Source organism: Emydura macquarii, unplaced genomic scaffold (assembly GCF_026122565.2).
Source record: "Emydura macquarii macquarii isolate MOO-44397 ecotype Brisbane River unplaced genomic scaffold, CSIRO-AGI_Emac_v2 contig_383, whole genome shotgun sequence".
Classification (NCBI taxonomy): Eukaryota; Metazoa; Chordata; order Testudines; family Chelidae; genus Emydura; species Emydura macquarii.
This window is the reverse complement of record NW_027130520.1, coordinates 4398991-4417614: the sequence shown is the minus strand read 5'-3', so window position 1 is coordinate 4417614 and position 18624 is coordinate 4398991. Positions and strand designations below refer to the sequence as shown.

Sequence of the window (18624 nt, the reverse complement as noted above, 5' to 3'; positions counted from 1 at the left end):
TCTGGATGGTTCTGGGCACTTCTACTAAATGGTCATGCTCTGTTTCCTTGCATGTGTACACAGAGATACATACAAACAGAAATCCATTAATTTCTCAATTGTCTCCCTCCTTCTCTAAATAAATAAAATACTGCAATGCAAAAGACATGGGGTTTACACGAGCAAAAGTCACGAACGGCTGGTTCTTCTGTTTTCCTGGAAGTAGAGATAGGGGTGGGGGCGGAAGGGGGAGAGTTATGTAACAAAAGGAGAAGGAGCCAAGTGTTCAACCAGAAAGGAGCAACACTGGTGTTAAACCAGTACACAGTAGAAAGAAGGGACAATATTCTTCTGGAGTGCAACCTCTAGTGTTCACATCAACACCTGAAAATTGGAGAGAAAAACTGCCATGGTTGCAGATCATAAAAAGAACCCTATTTAGGAATATTTTCAAGAAATTCCTGTATCTCTGGATAAAAAAAGAAACACATGCCAAATGTAAACAGTGAAACAAAAATGCAAACCCTGGTTATTAGAATGAATGACATTATGACAAATGCTTCTCAAAAGCAATTACTTGAAAGATGATATGGACACGTGAACAATGTCCATCAACTGGTTAATAAACTTATTTTTGCACCATTCTTATGGACTGCCTACCATCTCTTACTATGCTAGTAAATGATAGGGCAATAATGTAAGCTAAATTTTTGTTTTGGATGGAGTACTTATGAATTTCAAAATGTTTGTATTCAAAATATAATTGATATGTTAGTTTGTTGTGGGAGTATTTGTCAATTTCATTTTTACTATTACTGATAGATTTCTTAAATGAAATTTTATGGCTCAGTATAATCAAACATCCTAGATGAAGACTTTTTGTTTTAAAGTTTAATTAGATATTTATGAATTTTAACATTTACAAAATATTTTTTCCTCCTCCAGCTGTTTGGTATGTCACTAGAGAGAAGCATTTAAATAGATATAGATAATCCTTATGATTTATTACTTATTTTCCCTATAAAACTGGGTTTAGAATAAACTATATCATTTGAACAGTGTTACAAACAGCTAGAGTAGGGAGGAATCTTTCATTTACAATCATTTTTTAAAGTAGTGCAATAAGCAATACTCCATGAGAAAGGTGAAGTCTCATTCGTTTTATTTCAGGGAAAATTTTAGACATAAAGGGGGTTATGAATGTCCATTACCTGCAATGTCTACCCCTTCAGAGTCATCTGCTGGTATGACCAGTGGTGCTGCAACTAAATGTACGTCAGATAGTGAATTACCTTCATTAAAAAAAAAAAGTTTCTTCATCACACAGTAAAAACCACAGATGAACTCATCATCAGGATGAGCAAATTCCACAAGACTCCATAAATGAGAAGACTGCTCAGTTCACTTATGCAACAAATTCTCCCATTTGTCTCATTCATAACAAACATCTCATTGACATGGTTCAATCATTATGACCAGGTTACACTCCACTGGACAGAGCAGACATTGCTGGAAAGTTGCTGGATACATAGTATGGGAAGGAAATTGAACAGTGTGCAAAAAGCATTGATATGAAATTCGTTAATCTGACTCTTGGTGGGTGGTGCAATATCACACAAGCACGTTACTGGATCAGTGTGTGTAACAAAAGATGGGATTGTCTTTCTTTCAGAAACAACTCATCTATTGGAAAATGCTGATTCAGCAGAATACTTAAAAGTAGCAGCAGGTAATAGAACAAAATGTAAGTGCCAAGTGTGTAACTTTCTCATGGACAATACTGCAAATGTAGCAAAAATTAGAAGAAATCTAGAAGATGATAACGGAGGCGACCTGAAATTTATAAAATATGGGTTAAGTGCTCATTTGATGCATCTTTTAGCTAAAGACTAAAACACAACTCCAGGAATAAAGAAAAATGTTGCACTTGCAAAATACTTCTGTAATGATCATTATGCTTCAGCTTTATTGAAGAGAGCAGGAGGATCCAAACTGATTTGACCCTAAGATGTGCACTGGAATTCAGTGGTTGACTATTCTGAGGCATCTATTAAGAACTGGCCTATTCTGATGGCAATTTGTGAAGAGAATTGTGACAAAATAGATGGAACTATAACAGCTAAAATAGCCCTTATCAGACTAAAGGGAAATGCAGAAAATATGCTGCATATACTGAAACCTATTTCCATATTATTGGGCAAACTGCAGAAAGATTGCTGCTGTACTGTTGAAGCTGTTGAAATTTGAAAAGAATTTTGAGACACTGAAGAAAGAAATACCCAACAACAACATTAAATTGCAAGCAGTAAAGAAACAGATGTATCAAGCACTTACTCCACTTCATTTTCTTGCCAATATTCTCAACTTTAAGTACCTGGTAGATGCCTAACTGCTGAAGATGCTGCTATGATATGGGCATCTAAATCACCCATCAGTCTTGCCAACCATAATACATTTCAGGGGTGGAGGTGAACCATTCAAGCAGTACATGTTTGCTAATGTTTTAAAGAAAGTCACACCATTGAACTGGTGGAAGTCACTAGCTAAGCACCTGGAACAAGAGTGTGTTGAAATGTGAAAGCCATTTTTGACATCACTAGCCTCTTCTTCTGCAGGCACAGAGAATATTTTCTTCATTTGGACTAATTCATTCAAAGGGGAGAGATCAGTTGAAAGATGAAAAAGGAGAAAAACTTGTCTCTCTTTCAGTCTATGAATAAAAATGAGGGAGGGCGGGAGACAGTGAGATCTATCAGTCTGAAAAGGATGAAGAACAGCCTAAATAATTTAGGAGATTGTTGTCTCATTTTCAATAGACTTAAGTGAGTAGGAACCTAAGCTCAAATCCCTTTCACTTAGGCATATTTGAAAAATTTCCCAGGCTGACCTAAAACAGTTTAATTCATTGACTAGAGTTAATCCCTCTGTTCCTTTAATAAATAATTTAGTTGTAAAAATAAAACGTTTGATAAGAGTTTATGTATCTAAAACATTTGTTTTGTGTAATTAAAATAAATAACTTGTGTGCTGTTATGTGTTAAATTCCAGTTACCATCCTAATGCATCTTGACACAAATCATGCAGAAAGTTAATGATCTAATAAAATAAGCAATATCATTCACCTTTTAACATACTAAAAGTGTACAGTTAAGAATATGAAAATATTTATCTGAGTAATTGCTTAAATAAATGTATATAGTTATAGTATACCCTCCTAGGTAGCAAACAGATGTACCAAATCTTGTGTAAAGGCTCTATTTAGCTGAAAATCAACATGTTTTAATGGTTATATCAACCAGTGAGACTGCACCTCTCTTTAGAAAGTAACTAAAGTAAAAATGGAAACGTTGATTAAAATTGATTTAAATAATCTCTTTTCACTTGGTGATTTAAATCATGATCAGAGATTTAAATAGCCTTAATTTACATCAGGACACCCCTGCTAGATTCTCTCCTTATACATCCCCAAAATGATCTGACTATTATACTAAAAAAAGACAGTCACATGGTGCCATAAAATACTTGGAACCGCAGCTTACACATGGTATTGTTTTTTGTGAGGGAGGGAAGGAGAAAAATAAGCAGAGAGAAAAATATGGTTGTTTCTTCGCTTAAAAAAATGCTATCTTTACTTTCAAATACAAAAACCTATGATACACTTGAGAATTCAGGGTTTCACTTAAATATTGGAACATCTTGTTATTCAAATGCAGAATTAAATAACACTAAAGAAGTTTTCAATAACTTAGTTATTTATTCATTCAAGCTATATAACCATTGACAGTTGGGAAATTAACCAGGACAAGGTATTTGTTTTTTATAATCAAATTGTTTCCTACCTCCCACAACTTTTCTGTAATAGTCAGTTAATTTTTTATACTATTTACAGAATATATCTTCTACTAGTACATAATGAATCTCCAACAGCATCATGAGAACTGTTTTAGCCCCATCACTTTGTGGTCTATCAAAGAAAGATTTAAAAAATCCCTGAACAAGTGAGTACACATCTTTATTAAAGCTAGAACCAAAAACCAATGTGGCAATCTTTTCCAAATCAGAGAGTCACTGCATGGCAATTTACTTGACATGTTATAAATCAAGCGAGCAGATATAACCTGTATTTAGGTTACATAAACTTGCAAGCAAGATAAAGTCAGTTTTGGTCATATGCTTATTTTAATCAAATAAATAAGAGTTGTCTGACCATCTGTAGGTATATTTGCTCAGTAATTTAGGGTACATGTTAAACCTGGAAGAAATGAGAAGGTACTCCTCAATGTGTAGGAAATAAGAACATATACAGCCATAGTGGGTCAGATAAATGGTCTATCTAGCCCAGTATCCTATCTTCCGACAGTGGCCAATGCCAGGTGCTTCAGAGGGAATGAACAGAACAGTTAATCATCAAGTGAACCATCCCATCAGCCATTCCCAGCCCCTGGCAAAGACAAATTTAAATGAAATGTAATGTTCTATTTAAACATGCATAGCAAAGCTTTAACAGAAGATATCAGTTTAGCCAACTAAATCAATAACAGAATATACATGTAATTAATTTTATAATAAAAGCTGAATATTTCTCCGTTATTGCCAAAAGTCCGACTTTAAGGTTCCATATTTGTCTTAAAAAATTAAGGACATCATAACCACCGAAAGGCCAGATCTCCCCATACCATGCCACTCCCACCCAATGCCATGCCACCCTTATTTCTGCGCTGCTGCTGCAGACAGTGCTGCCTTCAGAGCACCTGGCAGGCAACTGCAGCTCTCCGGCCACACAGCTCTGAAGGGCTCTGGCTGTTAGCCATGCATGGGGCTGACAACCCCAGCCATGGCATGGATGGTGACTGACAGCTCTCAACCGCTTGAGGGGTCCCAACCCCCAGTTTGAGAGCCCCTGCCTTAAGCCCACAACTCCCATTCAAGTAAAAGGGAGTTTGCAAATGTAGAATCTGGCCTTAAAACAGCACTTCCTCAACTGTTAGAGGATACAATTACTGTAAGTTGTTTGAAAGATTACATTCATCACCTCTTGAGCACCTATAGAGTGTGCAGACATTTAAATAGTGATCTGGGCTTATTACATTTTCATGTACAGGAGCAGGTATTCAGTATTTTAAAATCCCTTTGTTTTAAAAGGAAATGCAAACATTTAATTCCTGATGTGGGATCTTAGTAATTTTAAAGTTGTTTTATTTAAAAAAAATTTAACAGTTGGAAAATTTACTATTTTTGTAAAATAATTTAAATCGGATAACAGCGCTTCGGGACAGGGGCTGCCTTTACTATTCTTTTATACATAGAGGCCTTCACATAATACAAATAAATAAAAATTAATCTAATCAGGAATTTTACTAAATAGTTTCAAATCCATAAATAACCTTCTCATTTTTCTTTTCTGCATCCAATGGCTGCTTCAGATTCTCTCTTCGAACCGTCTGAATTATTTCCTCCTCAGAAACTTCAAGAATAGGCCGTCCATTAGGCTGCATATGTAATAAAAATTTTTAATCAGATTAAAATAGGAAAGGACAGGTGAAGCAAGTCACACAACATAAGATACATAATTATAAAGGATAATATGAGAGGTTTCCTTAGAAGTCAACTATAGTTATATGCACTATGGGGAAAGAACCCAAATGCTAGCTTAATTACTTTTTAATGTAAAGCAATTTAGTTTCATATGAAACTTTTTCAAAGGTCATTTTCAAAATTTCAGAAGACTGCTGCTGTGGTTGTATTTACTACATGGAGTCAAGAAACAAATATGTGAACTAGTAAATATTCTAAATGTAGCTTGATAAAAATCAGACTAGTATAGGCAACACCTTGTGTTCAGCAAGACTGTTGCTGCTCAAACAGATTAAGTCATCACCACCAGTGAAGGAAAGCCATAACTTATGTACAGTATAGCCATACCTCACTGTCACCAACCAATTATATAGTGGAATGTTATATAGTTTTACTATTTTTAATGTAAACAAAGACAAAATAAAAGTAAAGGACACGAAGCATTTTTATATCTACGAGTATTAAATCTATAATTGCTCATAGACATCAAAAAATGTATCTGTAAAACTTCCAGGAACCTTAGATCTGATCTAAACAACTGTAGCTTAGATTAGGTTTACTAAACACTACAATTTTTTAAAAGATTCTTCCTGATGGGGTTCAGGATTAGCAATTACTTTAATACACAAGTGAATGGGCATGTGCATTTGTTTTCTCACATGTATGGACACAGAAGTATATGCAGTGCCCATGTGAACAACTGCATAAGTACTCACAATTGGAGCCACTGTGTCCTCTACAGTATCTCACTATACTTTGTTTTGCCAAAAGTATTGGGGGCAGGGAGGAGGAAGGGGAGAGAAAATGGAGAAGTCTTTTCCCCTCAACCCAAAGACTACTTTTCAAAGGTTAACTTTGTCAGATATCAAGTTGCAAGTGTAGTGGGCTACCTATCTGAATCAAAAAACAAACCACCCACCCACACACTATTAAAAATGTAAGACTAGAGCTGGGTGAAATTTTCAGACAAAATGTATTCACTGAAAAAAAAGCAGTTTTGGTCAAGCCGAAACCATTCGCAAAACGTGACACAAATTTGCCAAATAAATCATTTCAGCCAATTTTTTCTAAAGGGGGATCTCAGGCATCATTCACAAGATGGGAAGAGGAGGAAAAGCACATATAACTTTAGGTCTACTGGTTAAGGTACTTATCTGAGATGCAAGAGACCTGGATTTTAATTCACCTCACTGTCTTGTGTGGAGAAGGGATTTCAATTTGGATCTCCCACAATACAGGAGAGTGCCCTAGCCACCACACTATGAGATATTCTGGTGTGGATCTCTCTCAAACTTTCCTGTTGGAAGTTGCTCCATTGTGTATAAATAATTAAATAGTTTTTGGAATAGGTACATGAACGTGGGTCTCCCACCTTCCAGGTGACGCTAACCTCTGGGCTATAGAACCCCTCTCTCTGGCCTATTCAAATATTTTATACAAACTGGAACAGCTTCAACTTGAGAAACAGAGATACCTATACCAGAATAACCCATGGTCCAAAGGCTAGCACTATCCTGCAAATTCAAATCTCTTGTCCATAACAGACAGAGGGACAAATTGAACTCCGCCTCCCAAGTGATCTCCCTAATCACTATGCTAAAGGTTATGAGGCACCACTGCCACTGCTTTCTGCTCTCAGTCAGTTTGGGAATCCAGTCTTTCATTTATTTTGCTTTTAGGTGAAAAAAGTGCCCAGAAACCAAACAATTTTGTTTCTGTTGACCCAAATATTTTGTTTGAACTGAAATTAAATTTGTCTACTTTTTTGGTGTGTTGAAATGTTTTGGATTCAGTTCAACCTGAACAGCTTTTTTTTTTTTTTTTTTTTTGGGGGTAGTATTTTGGAATTGTCAGTGAATCAAAAATCCATTATTTGCCCAGCTCCACTTAAGTCTGGATTAAAAACAGGTCACTTCGAAATAAAGACCTTTGCCCTTTTATTTAAAATATTTCTGCGATACCCCCTCCCATCCCTTTGCCCTTCTCTTCTGACAGGCAGACTGTTAGTATTCAAGTGCTGTATTAGTACAACATAGTAATAAAAACCATTCCTGCTGCCACCATTTAGACCTAGAGACGTTACAATTAGCAGCCTACATCAACCCTCTTCTCCTACGTACCAAACACAGCGAGAGAGAAAAAAGGGTTGTTAAGGTTTAAAACAAACAAAAGGATGTACTTCTTCAAACAACACAGTCAACTTGTGGAAATGGTTGTCAGGGATGTTGTGAAGACCAAAACTGTAACTGGATTCAAAAAAGAATTACATAAATTCATGGAGGACATGACTATTAGCCAACATGGTCATGAATTCAACCCCATGCTCTGGGTGCCCCTAAGGACTGCCTGATGCTGGGACTGGACAACTGGAGATGGATCACTTGATGATTGCCCTGTTCTGTTCATTCCTTTTGCAGCATCTGCACTGGCAACTATCGGAAGACAAGATACTGAACTAGACGGACCACTGGTCTGACCCCCTACTGGACACTGTTATGAAGATTTCATCTCTCATTTAAGTTATATTTCTACGATATGTTTAGACTGCACTGAATCTTATTTAAGCTAATCTCCATGGGATAGGGGCTGCATCTCCATCTTTGTTTTGACAGAACCAAACATACTCTTGACTGAGTTTATATTTTCTCTTTTATAGGGTACAATTTTAACTAAAAATTAAAAATCATGTTTAATATAAGCTCAAGAGCTAGCACTAAAGTTTCAGAATAGGTCAAATGGTATACTACTCTAAACCCACTGATAGATTCAACAAGAAACACTTGTTAGATGGAAGAGCTGCTACTTATTAGGATCCAGTGTATCTAGCTATTACACTGCTTTCATGGCTAGTCTAAGGCCAGGTCTACACTACAAACTTACGTTGATATAACTGTGTTGCTCCTCGTGTGAAAAGTCCACCCCCTGAGCAATGTAGTTATACCGACCTAGCCACCAGTGTAGCCAGCACAATGTTGATAAGAAGAGCTTCTCCTGACAGGACAGCTATTGCCTCTTGTGGAGATATTACACTAATGGGAGAAGTTCTCCCATTGGCATAGTAGCATCTCCACTAAAGGGTTACAGCTGCACTGTTGTAGCTTTTAAGAGTAGACGTGCCCTCAGTGACTTAACAGCAGATACATACTCTTCAGATTTTAATTTGTTATGCATTGTCTATTTTGAAAATCAAAAATATAAAACTGCTGTGCCTTGTAACTGCTTTCATGCTCAAGGGCAAACAGCACACTTTCCGCACAAAGGATGTGCTCACAACTGTTGAGAACACATTTTTCGGGGGGCCCTGAAGTGACTTGAGTGAAAAGTGCTATTCTGCCATCAGGTGGCAGCTGAAAAGTGAGGGGAAGAACAATTTTAGGGAACTTCAGGATTTAAAAAAAATTATCTTAAACTGTTACTAGAAGCGTATAGCCTTATCCAGAAATAAATGGAAAGGTGGCATTTTAAATTCAAATGATCTTTAAGAAATAACAGTTGTAATTTTTCACATTTAGATATATGCTGAAGACAATTTTTATATTATTTTCAGTTATGAGTTCATTAGTTTAGTAATAAAATCTAAACTCAGCCCTGTAACACAAAAATTAAGTTTTCAAATTGTGGAACCGTAGCCAAGTGTCAAATTGATTGTTTTAGAACAAGATTGGGAACTGATCCAACCTCAGTTATGAAAGATTCCTACATTCGATCTTTTATTTAAATGGTAAAAAATATCAAAATTTGCTATTATACAGTATACTTAAAAGGAACCTTTGACTTTCCCTAGCATAAAACAATGATTGCCCCTCCCCCTTTCATTTTTAAACTAAGGCAACCCATCAACTGCATTGACTTTTTTTTTTTTTTTTTTTTGCAACCCACCTAGGGTCTAAATTCAAGGGGGTAAGCAAGCAAAAACAAAAGGCCAAAAGCATCCTTCTTCTCCTCACCATGCTGAGGGGACACCAACCACCCGCAGTAGCTCTCCGTCCCAGCACCACAACTAAGGGGGGTGCTGGGTTTGGCAAGTTAGCCTGTCTCTCAGTCATCCCACAGTGGTGGCTCCTGTCCTGCAGGGCCGGCACTGGCACCTCACTTCAGGCATTGCAACCTCATGCATGTGGCGGACAAGGCAACCAGGCCAAGACGCAACACCCAGAATGGGAAATTAGGCCTAACACTGCAGGGAACAGGAGTCACTGCTGTTGGGTGAACTCACACTCCAACTCCTGTCCCCCACTTCCTCAGGCCTCCCCTCTGCACCAGGCCCATGACACATCTAGAACCTTCCCAGGACCTACTGTCTGGGGAACACTGGTGCAGAACATGCACAACTGTTTCATGTACTTAGTTGTAGAAACCCATCCACCCACCCAGGGTGGGTACACGGTCAAATCACTGGACTATGGAATACTTTAGTGTGGCAGTATCTATCAATTTCTCCTGTTGACACTGTTCTACAATGTATAAATAATTAACTTTACAGAGTGATAACAGTGAATAGTCATTAGAACAATGAACACTCTTTGGGCTAAAAAGAGAGATTGACTATCAGGTGGTGACCTAGGACGTGGGAGACATATGCTGAAGTCCCTGCTTCAATGACTAATTATTTATACAAAGTGGAATAGCTTCAAGAGGAGGAATTATGAGAGACCCACCACACTATAATCCACAGCCCAGTAGTGTGGGCACTCTCCTGAGAAGTGAGACTGGTGTTCATCATCAGACAGAAAAGGGAAATTCCACATCACAAGTGAGGGAGTGTCCTAATCACCAGACTGTGGAATACTCTGGTAAAGGGGACACTACTACGTCCCCTTCCTCCAGCTGTTTTGTGAATCTAGGCCTTTAAAAAGAATAAAAACTCCATTTTGGGTTGAACAGAACATGCTTCGTTTGGCCTAATCCCCCCCCCCCGCTTTCAATTTCCTGAAAATTCACTATTTTTGGATCTGGTTCAAGCTGAAATAATTTTTTTTAAAACCGCCTGAGAACTGAAAAGTAAGTTATTCACCCAGCTCTGTTCACTGTGGAAAAAGGTTTAAAATCGAAGGTCATGGGAAAGTGAACAACAGAAACACTCCTCATGCAGCAGCTAGGAAGCAAGAAGGTGTTAGCAAAGTACCCCATTCTTGTAGGAATCAGGAGGCTCTGGGATAGGAGATGAGAAAATGAAAGGAGATAGAGAGAATGCTTGTGCTCCCTGCAATCAGTAGGGAAGGTGAGGGATTCATGATAATTACTCATCTAGTAAGCCCGAGGAGGAGATAAAAGATGGAGCTCTCAAGCAGGGACCAGGGATTGCACATGTTGGTAATAATACCAATACACTCCCCTTTCTAAGCACCTGGCAGAGGCAGGGATTGATTTCTGAACTGGATGTTGACTCTGAACAGTGAGCCAGCCACATCTTTTGAATCCATCCACAGCTAGTAAATTTGGTCCTCTGGTTATTAGCAAAGATGTTACTGGAGATTAGTGAATATGTTTTACTGTGATAGTAGTAAATAGTTTTGGTTACTTGACTAACCCGAACATTAATTTGTATTAAAAACTGTAGATTGATCGGATATTATTTGACTAGCATACTGGAGAATAGTACACAACTGTTTTACTCCTTTAAATTGCAAGGGGCATATCAGGAGTGGAATTTTTTACCCCATCTAGGTGTCAGGTAAATTTTTCAAGCTCTGCATACAGTAAATAATAGATGAAAGCTGCAGGTTATCTGCCACACTGAAAGCTCAGTAATTAAACAGAATACTAAATTCTATTGTTTTTTGTAACTAGACATTGGTAGTTTACATCTCAATTATGTCACCTAGACTCCATGTCCACATAGTGTTGTATTAATATTTGGATCACAATTTATTTTAAAAAAGGACATTATAGTTAAAAATAACGTTTAACTGAATTTAAAAATCAACAATACTGGAAGGATTAACAAAGTACCAGGCCAGATCCTACTAATTTTTTTCATGAGAAATAGGATTAACTGGATTAGATGCATAAGGAAGAACAGCACAGTCAAATATATATCACTGTGTGTGTGTATTTAGTATGTGCATTTTCTTTAACGAAAGAGAATGTGTGTTCATATGGAGATAACATTTTAAAAGATGACAATACAGCTATTAAAAACTCAAATACTTTTAAAAAGTATTTTACTTTTCAGCATTCATAGTGTCTATTTTTTGTATTTTACTCATCTTGGACAATGAAAATACCATATATTTCATTTTTGTTTCTAGCCAGTTTCATTTGTTCTCACACTACCATCATCCCTACTATATGTGGGTTGCAAACAATGCAGAAGAATGTTTAAGTTCACTGTAATTTAAAAATATGGTTTTTGAACATGTTTCTATACATCTTACAATTTGTAAGATTTTGTTCTTACGAAACCCTCACTTTGACGTTGACACAGCCCCAAAATTATCTTTCACTATTTCTTGAAGTAAAGCCTGTGATGATTTAGGGTATGACTTCATTGTTGGCAGCAGCAGGCATTGATGCAGCATCGATCAGGCATGTCTGTGTAGACCCGCTCAGTTGATTGGAGAGTGCTCTCCAGTCCACTCAATTTGTTCAACCCCCCCTGGAAGGAGTAAGGCTGCATCATCAGGAGGGAGCCTCCTGTCGGCGCAACATCTTACACTGTACTATGTGAACGTAAGTACATCCACAGGAAATACGTAAGCTACGTTATGTAGCTTATGTATTTCCTGTTGACCACTGCTGCCAGTGTAGACCAACCCTTACCAGAGATCTTGAAAGTTGGTGGAAGGATGTGTATGAGTGTAAGTAAGTGGGCTTGTTCTCTTTTGTTTCTTGATGAAGAAGGCCTAAAAGGTTTGTTAATTTTTTTAAATTTTTTTTGCTTTTCTTTTTCTTAGAGATATAAAAAATGTCAAGGCTATTCTTTCCTGATTGCTGGAGGACACCTTGGAGGACTCAGATGTGTCTACCTTCACTGAATAAGCAGGATGTTAAATCTTTAACAAATATACTCTCTAAAATAGTAATTAATCAAAGTGTTGAACTGTCTGAATAAAAACCCTCCTCCTTCCACTTTCTCAGCTTTCACTCTCTTGATTCTTATAAAGGTAATAATTTCACTGGTTCTTGGTCACCGTAGTTTTTTTCCAGGAGTCAAGATCTTAATTTCTAATAAAAAAGGAGGAATACCCACTTAGCCATTTTTCTTCACATAGCAAAGAAACAGAAAAAGGTACAAGTCCAGTTTCTTTTCACTTTGCAGATCATCAGTTAAATTTTTACTTATTTAGATCTTATAATCCAAGAGACAATTGAAAGGCAAGGTTATGACAGGCCAAATGACATCCACTCCACCTTCTTCCATTCTTTCTGGGCAACAGTATTAAAAGTACATAGCCAAAAAGGGAAAGCTAAAGACAACCTGTTTAGGACCCAAACTTCTGACAAGTAGGGAAGACCTTTAGAAGGGCTGTGGCGCTGTGCAATAATTTGATGCGTGAGATTAGTCCGCTCACTGTACTTTTACTTAGTGAAGCAAGCAGTATCAAAAACTAGGTGGATGAGGTAATATTTTTTTATTGGACCAACTTCTGTTGATGAGAGAGAAACTATCAAGCCACACAGAGCTCTTCTTTAGGTCTGGGAAAGATGTTAAGATACATCTTAACATACTTAAAATTGCTTTCACCAAACAAGGACACTCCACCAGAGAAATAGGTCTCATCAAGGAACAGGCCACCCAAATACCCTGAGAGAACTTACTTCAATACAGAAATAAACCCCTTTTAGATCACACACCCACCTCTCACCTTCAGACAACCCCTCAACCTCATCAGAAGCAAGCGCCCCACAGATTTGGACACACCAATTCAAAGCGGCACCAAACCCTGCCATAATAAGAGATGAAAAACCTGAAGACACACCTCCACTGCTACAATGATCAACACCCCCGCCCTCCAGGTCCCCAACACATCTTTCAGGATCTATGGATCCTATACATGCCTATCCTCCAGTGCATGAATGCCCCAAAAATAACTACCTGGTTGAAACTAGATAATCGCTATGCTCTCGAATGAACTCACACAGGAAAATGATAAAAGGCAAAAACCACTGGTGGGTGAACATTTTTCACAAAGCAATCACTCAATGTCTGACCTATCAGTCCTCATCCTCAAGGGAAATCTGCACAATATTTTCACAAGACAAGCCTGGGAGCTTAAATTCATAACAGCTAGACACTAAAAATTATGTCTTGAATAGACACAGGATTTATGGCTGATTACAGAATGTTATAACACACTACCCCCCCTCTTTTTGTCCTATGATTGCAGAGGTGTTAACTGGCCACTCAACCTTGAATGTGAGCTAACTATTTATGCTAAACAATCTGTTCCACTTTGCTGTGACACCTGGAGTACCCTTCCCAGACCTGAAGAGCTCTGTGTGACTAGAAAGCATGTCCCTCTCACCAACAGAAGTTGGTTCAATAAAAGGTATTACTTCACCCACTTTGTCTCTCTAATATTCTGGGACCAGCACAGATACAACTACACTAAAATATAAAAAAAAAAGACAACTACCTACATACACATTGTAACATTTAAAAACTGAAAAAATGCAAAGGAATCTTGGAGAATATTTTAAAGTTGTTGTTTAACAGGTTTACTTACTGGAGGTTATCCTTAGTATATGCGTATCATAACCACCAAGTCTCTGTCATTTAGAATTCACTTTTAGGTTATTAAGGTGTTCTCTCAAAGTCTGTTACGTATTGCTGTAGTTAACAGTAGCTGTTCTCTTGTCTGGACTGCGTAACAAACCTTGAAAAACCCAAGCCTGTTGAGTGAAGAGGGGTAGGCCTCTAACTTCTGCAGAGTTAAAGCTTTGTTAAACAGAAGAAAATTAAATTTCAAGACCTCAGGGTTTCATAGAAAGATTTCTAAAGGTGAACCAATGCTGTCCTATCTCCCTAAATCTTTTTCCAAACAGTTTCAGTGAATTTACTGTTTCTCAAAGCTTCCCAAGCAGCAAGGCAATTGACAAAAAACAGACAATTTCACAGCAGATATTCATAATCCAGAGAAACATGAAAAATACCACATCAGTTTCACCCTACAGCCTTTTGGGAAACCTACAGCACTAGGACTAGGTGCCCCTGGATTTCACCAGCAGTCCTCTCACACTCCAGCGTCCCACCTAGCAGCATTACGGTAAGTTTTCCGAACTCTGGTTATAAATGAAAAGTTGAAAGCAAGAAAAGTGTGGCAGGCTTAATCTGAAACAAAACTGCTCAAAGGATGACGCTTCTTTCCACCTCCACATACAACGGTGTCCTATTTGGTGACATGTGAACTAGTCCCCCCCACCCCCTCCACAGTCCCAGTCAGTGAGCCCCTAACCCCCTTCCCCCCGCCACAGCCCCCCTCAGTGAGTCCTTAACCCCCCGCCCCGTCGCTCGCCGCTCACCCTGGCCGCCGCTTTCTCCGCAAGTTTCTTCTTGTTTCGTTTCTTCTGCTCCTCACCCTTCAGCAGCAGGCCGGCCGCCGCACCCGGAGCCGCCTTATTGGGGCCGCCGCCTGTCAGGCCCAGGGCTGCTGTCGCCTCGTCCTCGTCTTCTTCTTCCCGGGCAGCCAGGCTCCGGGGCTGCTTCCTGCGGCCGACCGCTCCGCAGGCCACGGCCCAGAGCAGCCCTAGCAGCAGCAGCCCCAGGGCGGCCGTGGCGAGCAGGACGAGCCAGCTCGGGAGGCCCTGCGGCTCGAGGCCCAGCTCCAGACCCAGCTCTGTGCGCAGCAGGCCCAGCCCGGCCGACAGCGCATCCCGCAGCCGGGCCGACACCTCCTCGGCCTGCTGGGCCAGCGCCTCCTGCCAGCTCCGCGCAGCCATCGTTGGCTCCCACCGAAACCGAGCACGGGGCGGGCGCTCAACACGAGCGCATCGCCCGCTGCCGGGCCCGCACGGGCAGAGCCGAGCCGAGCCGAGCCGGGCCGGGCCGCCCGCTACAGCTGACGGACGGGGAGAGGAGAAGAGAAGAGAGGAGAGGAGCGAGTCCTTCCCTGGGATGGGATCGGCCCGTTCAGCTCCGACCGAGGGACCTTCTTGCTCTCTAGTCTCCGCCCCCCCACCTCAAGCGCAACGTCACCTCACAGCTCTCCGCTGAACGCCGGCGGACGGCGGCCGCGCAACGTCCAGCCGCACGCGAGCCGCAGGGCGACGTGGGGGCTGGGAGAGGGGAGGTGGCGCGTGCACCCTCCTCCCATCTCCACGGATGGAGCGACGGGCGCGTGCACTGTCTGTTACACCCCCTGCCCTCCCCCCTCGCTAGGGCGCCAGCCGGCCCCGCCCTGGAGCTGTCAATCTGCCGCTCGCCGTGCGGCCCTGCTCCACGTGGCACTCCACTAGTGAGAGAGCTCCTCTAGCTGCTGTGCTGTGTGTCCTGTGCGGTGGGGGGGAACGAGACCCTGAGGGGAGCCCCCGGAAGGTGGGGGGCGTGAACATGAGCCCTAGACCGTTTTCTGCTCGAGGTGCCTTGAGCCCACGCTGCTGCTGGGAGGGGCTAGGGGTGCAACTCGGCCTGGTGTCCTGGCGTTGGGCTACAGTGGGTGAAAGGTCACATTGACAGTGACACCCCGGTAGCCCATTGCTTGCGCTAGACGAGGGCAACACTATAGCATAAACCTTAGCAGCCCCTCCCGTCGGTGGGGGGGGCAGGATGTACCCCTGAGTGCCTCTTCCAACCCTGCTTTCTCCTGCCACAGTCTTTGCTAACTGGCTGCTGTCCTTGATTGTGAGCACACAACTCCTGTTGACTTTGTGGGCAGAATTTGGCCTTAAATGTTAAATTGCCTCTGTTTTAATCTGAACCTGCGTGTTCTAAATAATTTTTGCTGAAGTAATGTGGGCTATGTCTAGTTGTCAGTAATATCTCCTTTCCAGATAAAGTCAGCTCAAATGTTCTTGTCTGCCGTCACTCTTCATAATGAAGAATTTTTGTGCCTCAATGAATGACATAGCAAGATTGCCACCAGATTGCCACAGGGAGTGCCTGCTTTTATGTTATGCTGGCAAATGGCTAGAAATCAGCAGTTTCTATCATGCTGCAAAGAATATATGTATATTAATGAGCTAAGAGTACTGTACTTGTAATCTCTATTTCAGTTTTAACTTGTCAAACTCTGTTTGAATGAGGAAGAGATGTCGCAACTTGAAGAACATGGAAGAATACAGCCACTACCTCATAGATTTTAAGAAAACTTTTTAGTGGTTCTGTGTATTCTCCAGTCTGTGGATAATCTTAAAGACAGTAGGCCAAATTTCTGCTTTCAGACACAACACAGAACTCAGGATAACTGCAGTGGGAGTTTTGCATATAGAACTTGATTCTCAACTGCTTTGCATCTTGTGTAGTTATTTACCCTGTGCAAAGTCACTGCAGTAACCATGTCCCCAACCCTAGCAGAATTTGGTGTATAGATGAGACCTTGGAAAAACCTGTTGTATAATAAAACAGATAAATTAGGCTTTGTTTGATTAGGTTTTCATAATCATTTTACACTGTACTTTTGAAAGCAGATACTTCTTAATTTGTTGCATTTTGTGAGAAATGCTCTAGCCCATCATTATTTTTAAGTGTTAGATCAGCAACTCTGTTTTAAGTGTTGGGGTGGGTTTCTTTACACCTTAATGAAGCTATTTTAATGAAGCTATTTTGGTTCAAAAGAACCATCATCTATACATTTTCAGTTAGTGTTTTCTAAAAATTGCTGGTCATGGGTAATCTAATTAGTTACTAAGGGCCAGATTTTCAACAGGGGTCAGCACCCACAATCATCCAGATTTTGAAACAAGCTCCTCATGTCCAATGCTGAGCGCTTTTGAAAATCTGGCCTTTATTTATGTGCCTAAACTGAGCTTTTGAAAATCTGATCCCCATCTGTGCATGTTGAACACTTGAAATATCTGGCCCCCAAGTGTCCAAAATTCCTGCTGAACTTTAGCCTTCAGATCCTAACTGCTGACCTTGCTGTGTTTTCAAAGCCAGTTGCTTTCCACTGTCTATGGGCCATATTCTTTTCTGATTAAGTTCTTCTGAAGTCAAGGATGCTACACCACAGATTAATTTGGCCCACTGTTTCCATCTGTATCCTTATTTATCAACAGTTTTCATAACTACAATCATCACATCCTGTCTGCAGTCATCACACAATGTTTTTATTAAAAATGCATTGGATACTTCAGTAGTAGAGAAATTAAGGCATAATACAAATATAAGCTTTTCATTTGTTTAAATAATATAATTGTGGCTCAGATGACATTGAATGTTGATGTCTCTGCTCTTGTGAATACAACACATTTTTTATTTGCAAATATTTATTGGCAATAAAAGTTCTGGCAGTATTTCCCACACCCTAATTTTTCATGTTATCAATTCTAGACTGGCAGCCAAGTGCTGCTTTATTATCTGTAATTAACTTAATTGAAACAAAGCAGATTGCTGAGAGTGTTCATGGCGATCACAAGTAGAAAAATGGGGCTTTTTACCAGTAACTATTTAAAATATTTTTGGTAAGCTTTTAAGAGTAATATTGGTTTTATTGAAAATGAGAAATCTTGGCAGTATATAGCCTCTGGGTGCTTTAGTTTACACTGTGGATGTCTAATGAAAAGCATTGGTATGTATACTATAATGTTCTTTTATGGACTCAGTTCAGCTGCCCTTCCTGGTGAGTAGTACCTTACTGTCTGAGTAGTTCCAGTGATTAAGGTGCTACTCTATGAGAGTAAAGGTGGCAGAGTTGTGCCCTATCTGCTAAAATGATCAGTCAACAATGGTGGAATTTGTGAACTATTGTTAACTAGCAGAAGTGGCACATATATTTTCAATTCAAAATAAACATAATTACTTGAGTAAGATATTTTCTTTGAATCTGAGGTTACCATTCAGGCAATAAGTATTTATATACTTTTCAAAACACAAACTATATAAGAGCGAGGTATTAATATTATTATAATAAACTAACATATGCAGGAAAACACTGGAAGAACTCAGACCAAGCTAAATTCCAAAATACAAAT

The 18624-nt window shown here is 39.8% G+C and overlaps 1 protein-coding gene across 2 annotated transcripts in view; it reads right to left on the bottom strand.

Moving 5' to 3' along the window:
- MTDH (metadherin) overlaps positions 1-15581 on the bottom strand; it is a 53950-nt gene extending 38369 nt beyond the window's left edge. For both annotated transcript variants that reach the window (XM_067536941.1, XM_067536951.1), the window contains exons 1-2: positions 15019-15581; positions 5364-5468 (exon numbers count right to left, since the gene is read on the bottom strand). In XM_067536941.1, coding sequence (XP_067393042.1) covers positions 5364-5468; positions 15019-15435 — 522 coding nt within the window. In that variant the 5' untranslated portion in view covers positions 15436-15581. The remainder of the gene's footprint in view (positions 1-5363; positions 5469-15018) is intronic.
- Between the last annotated feature and the right edge of the window lie 3043 nt (positions 15582-18624).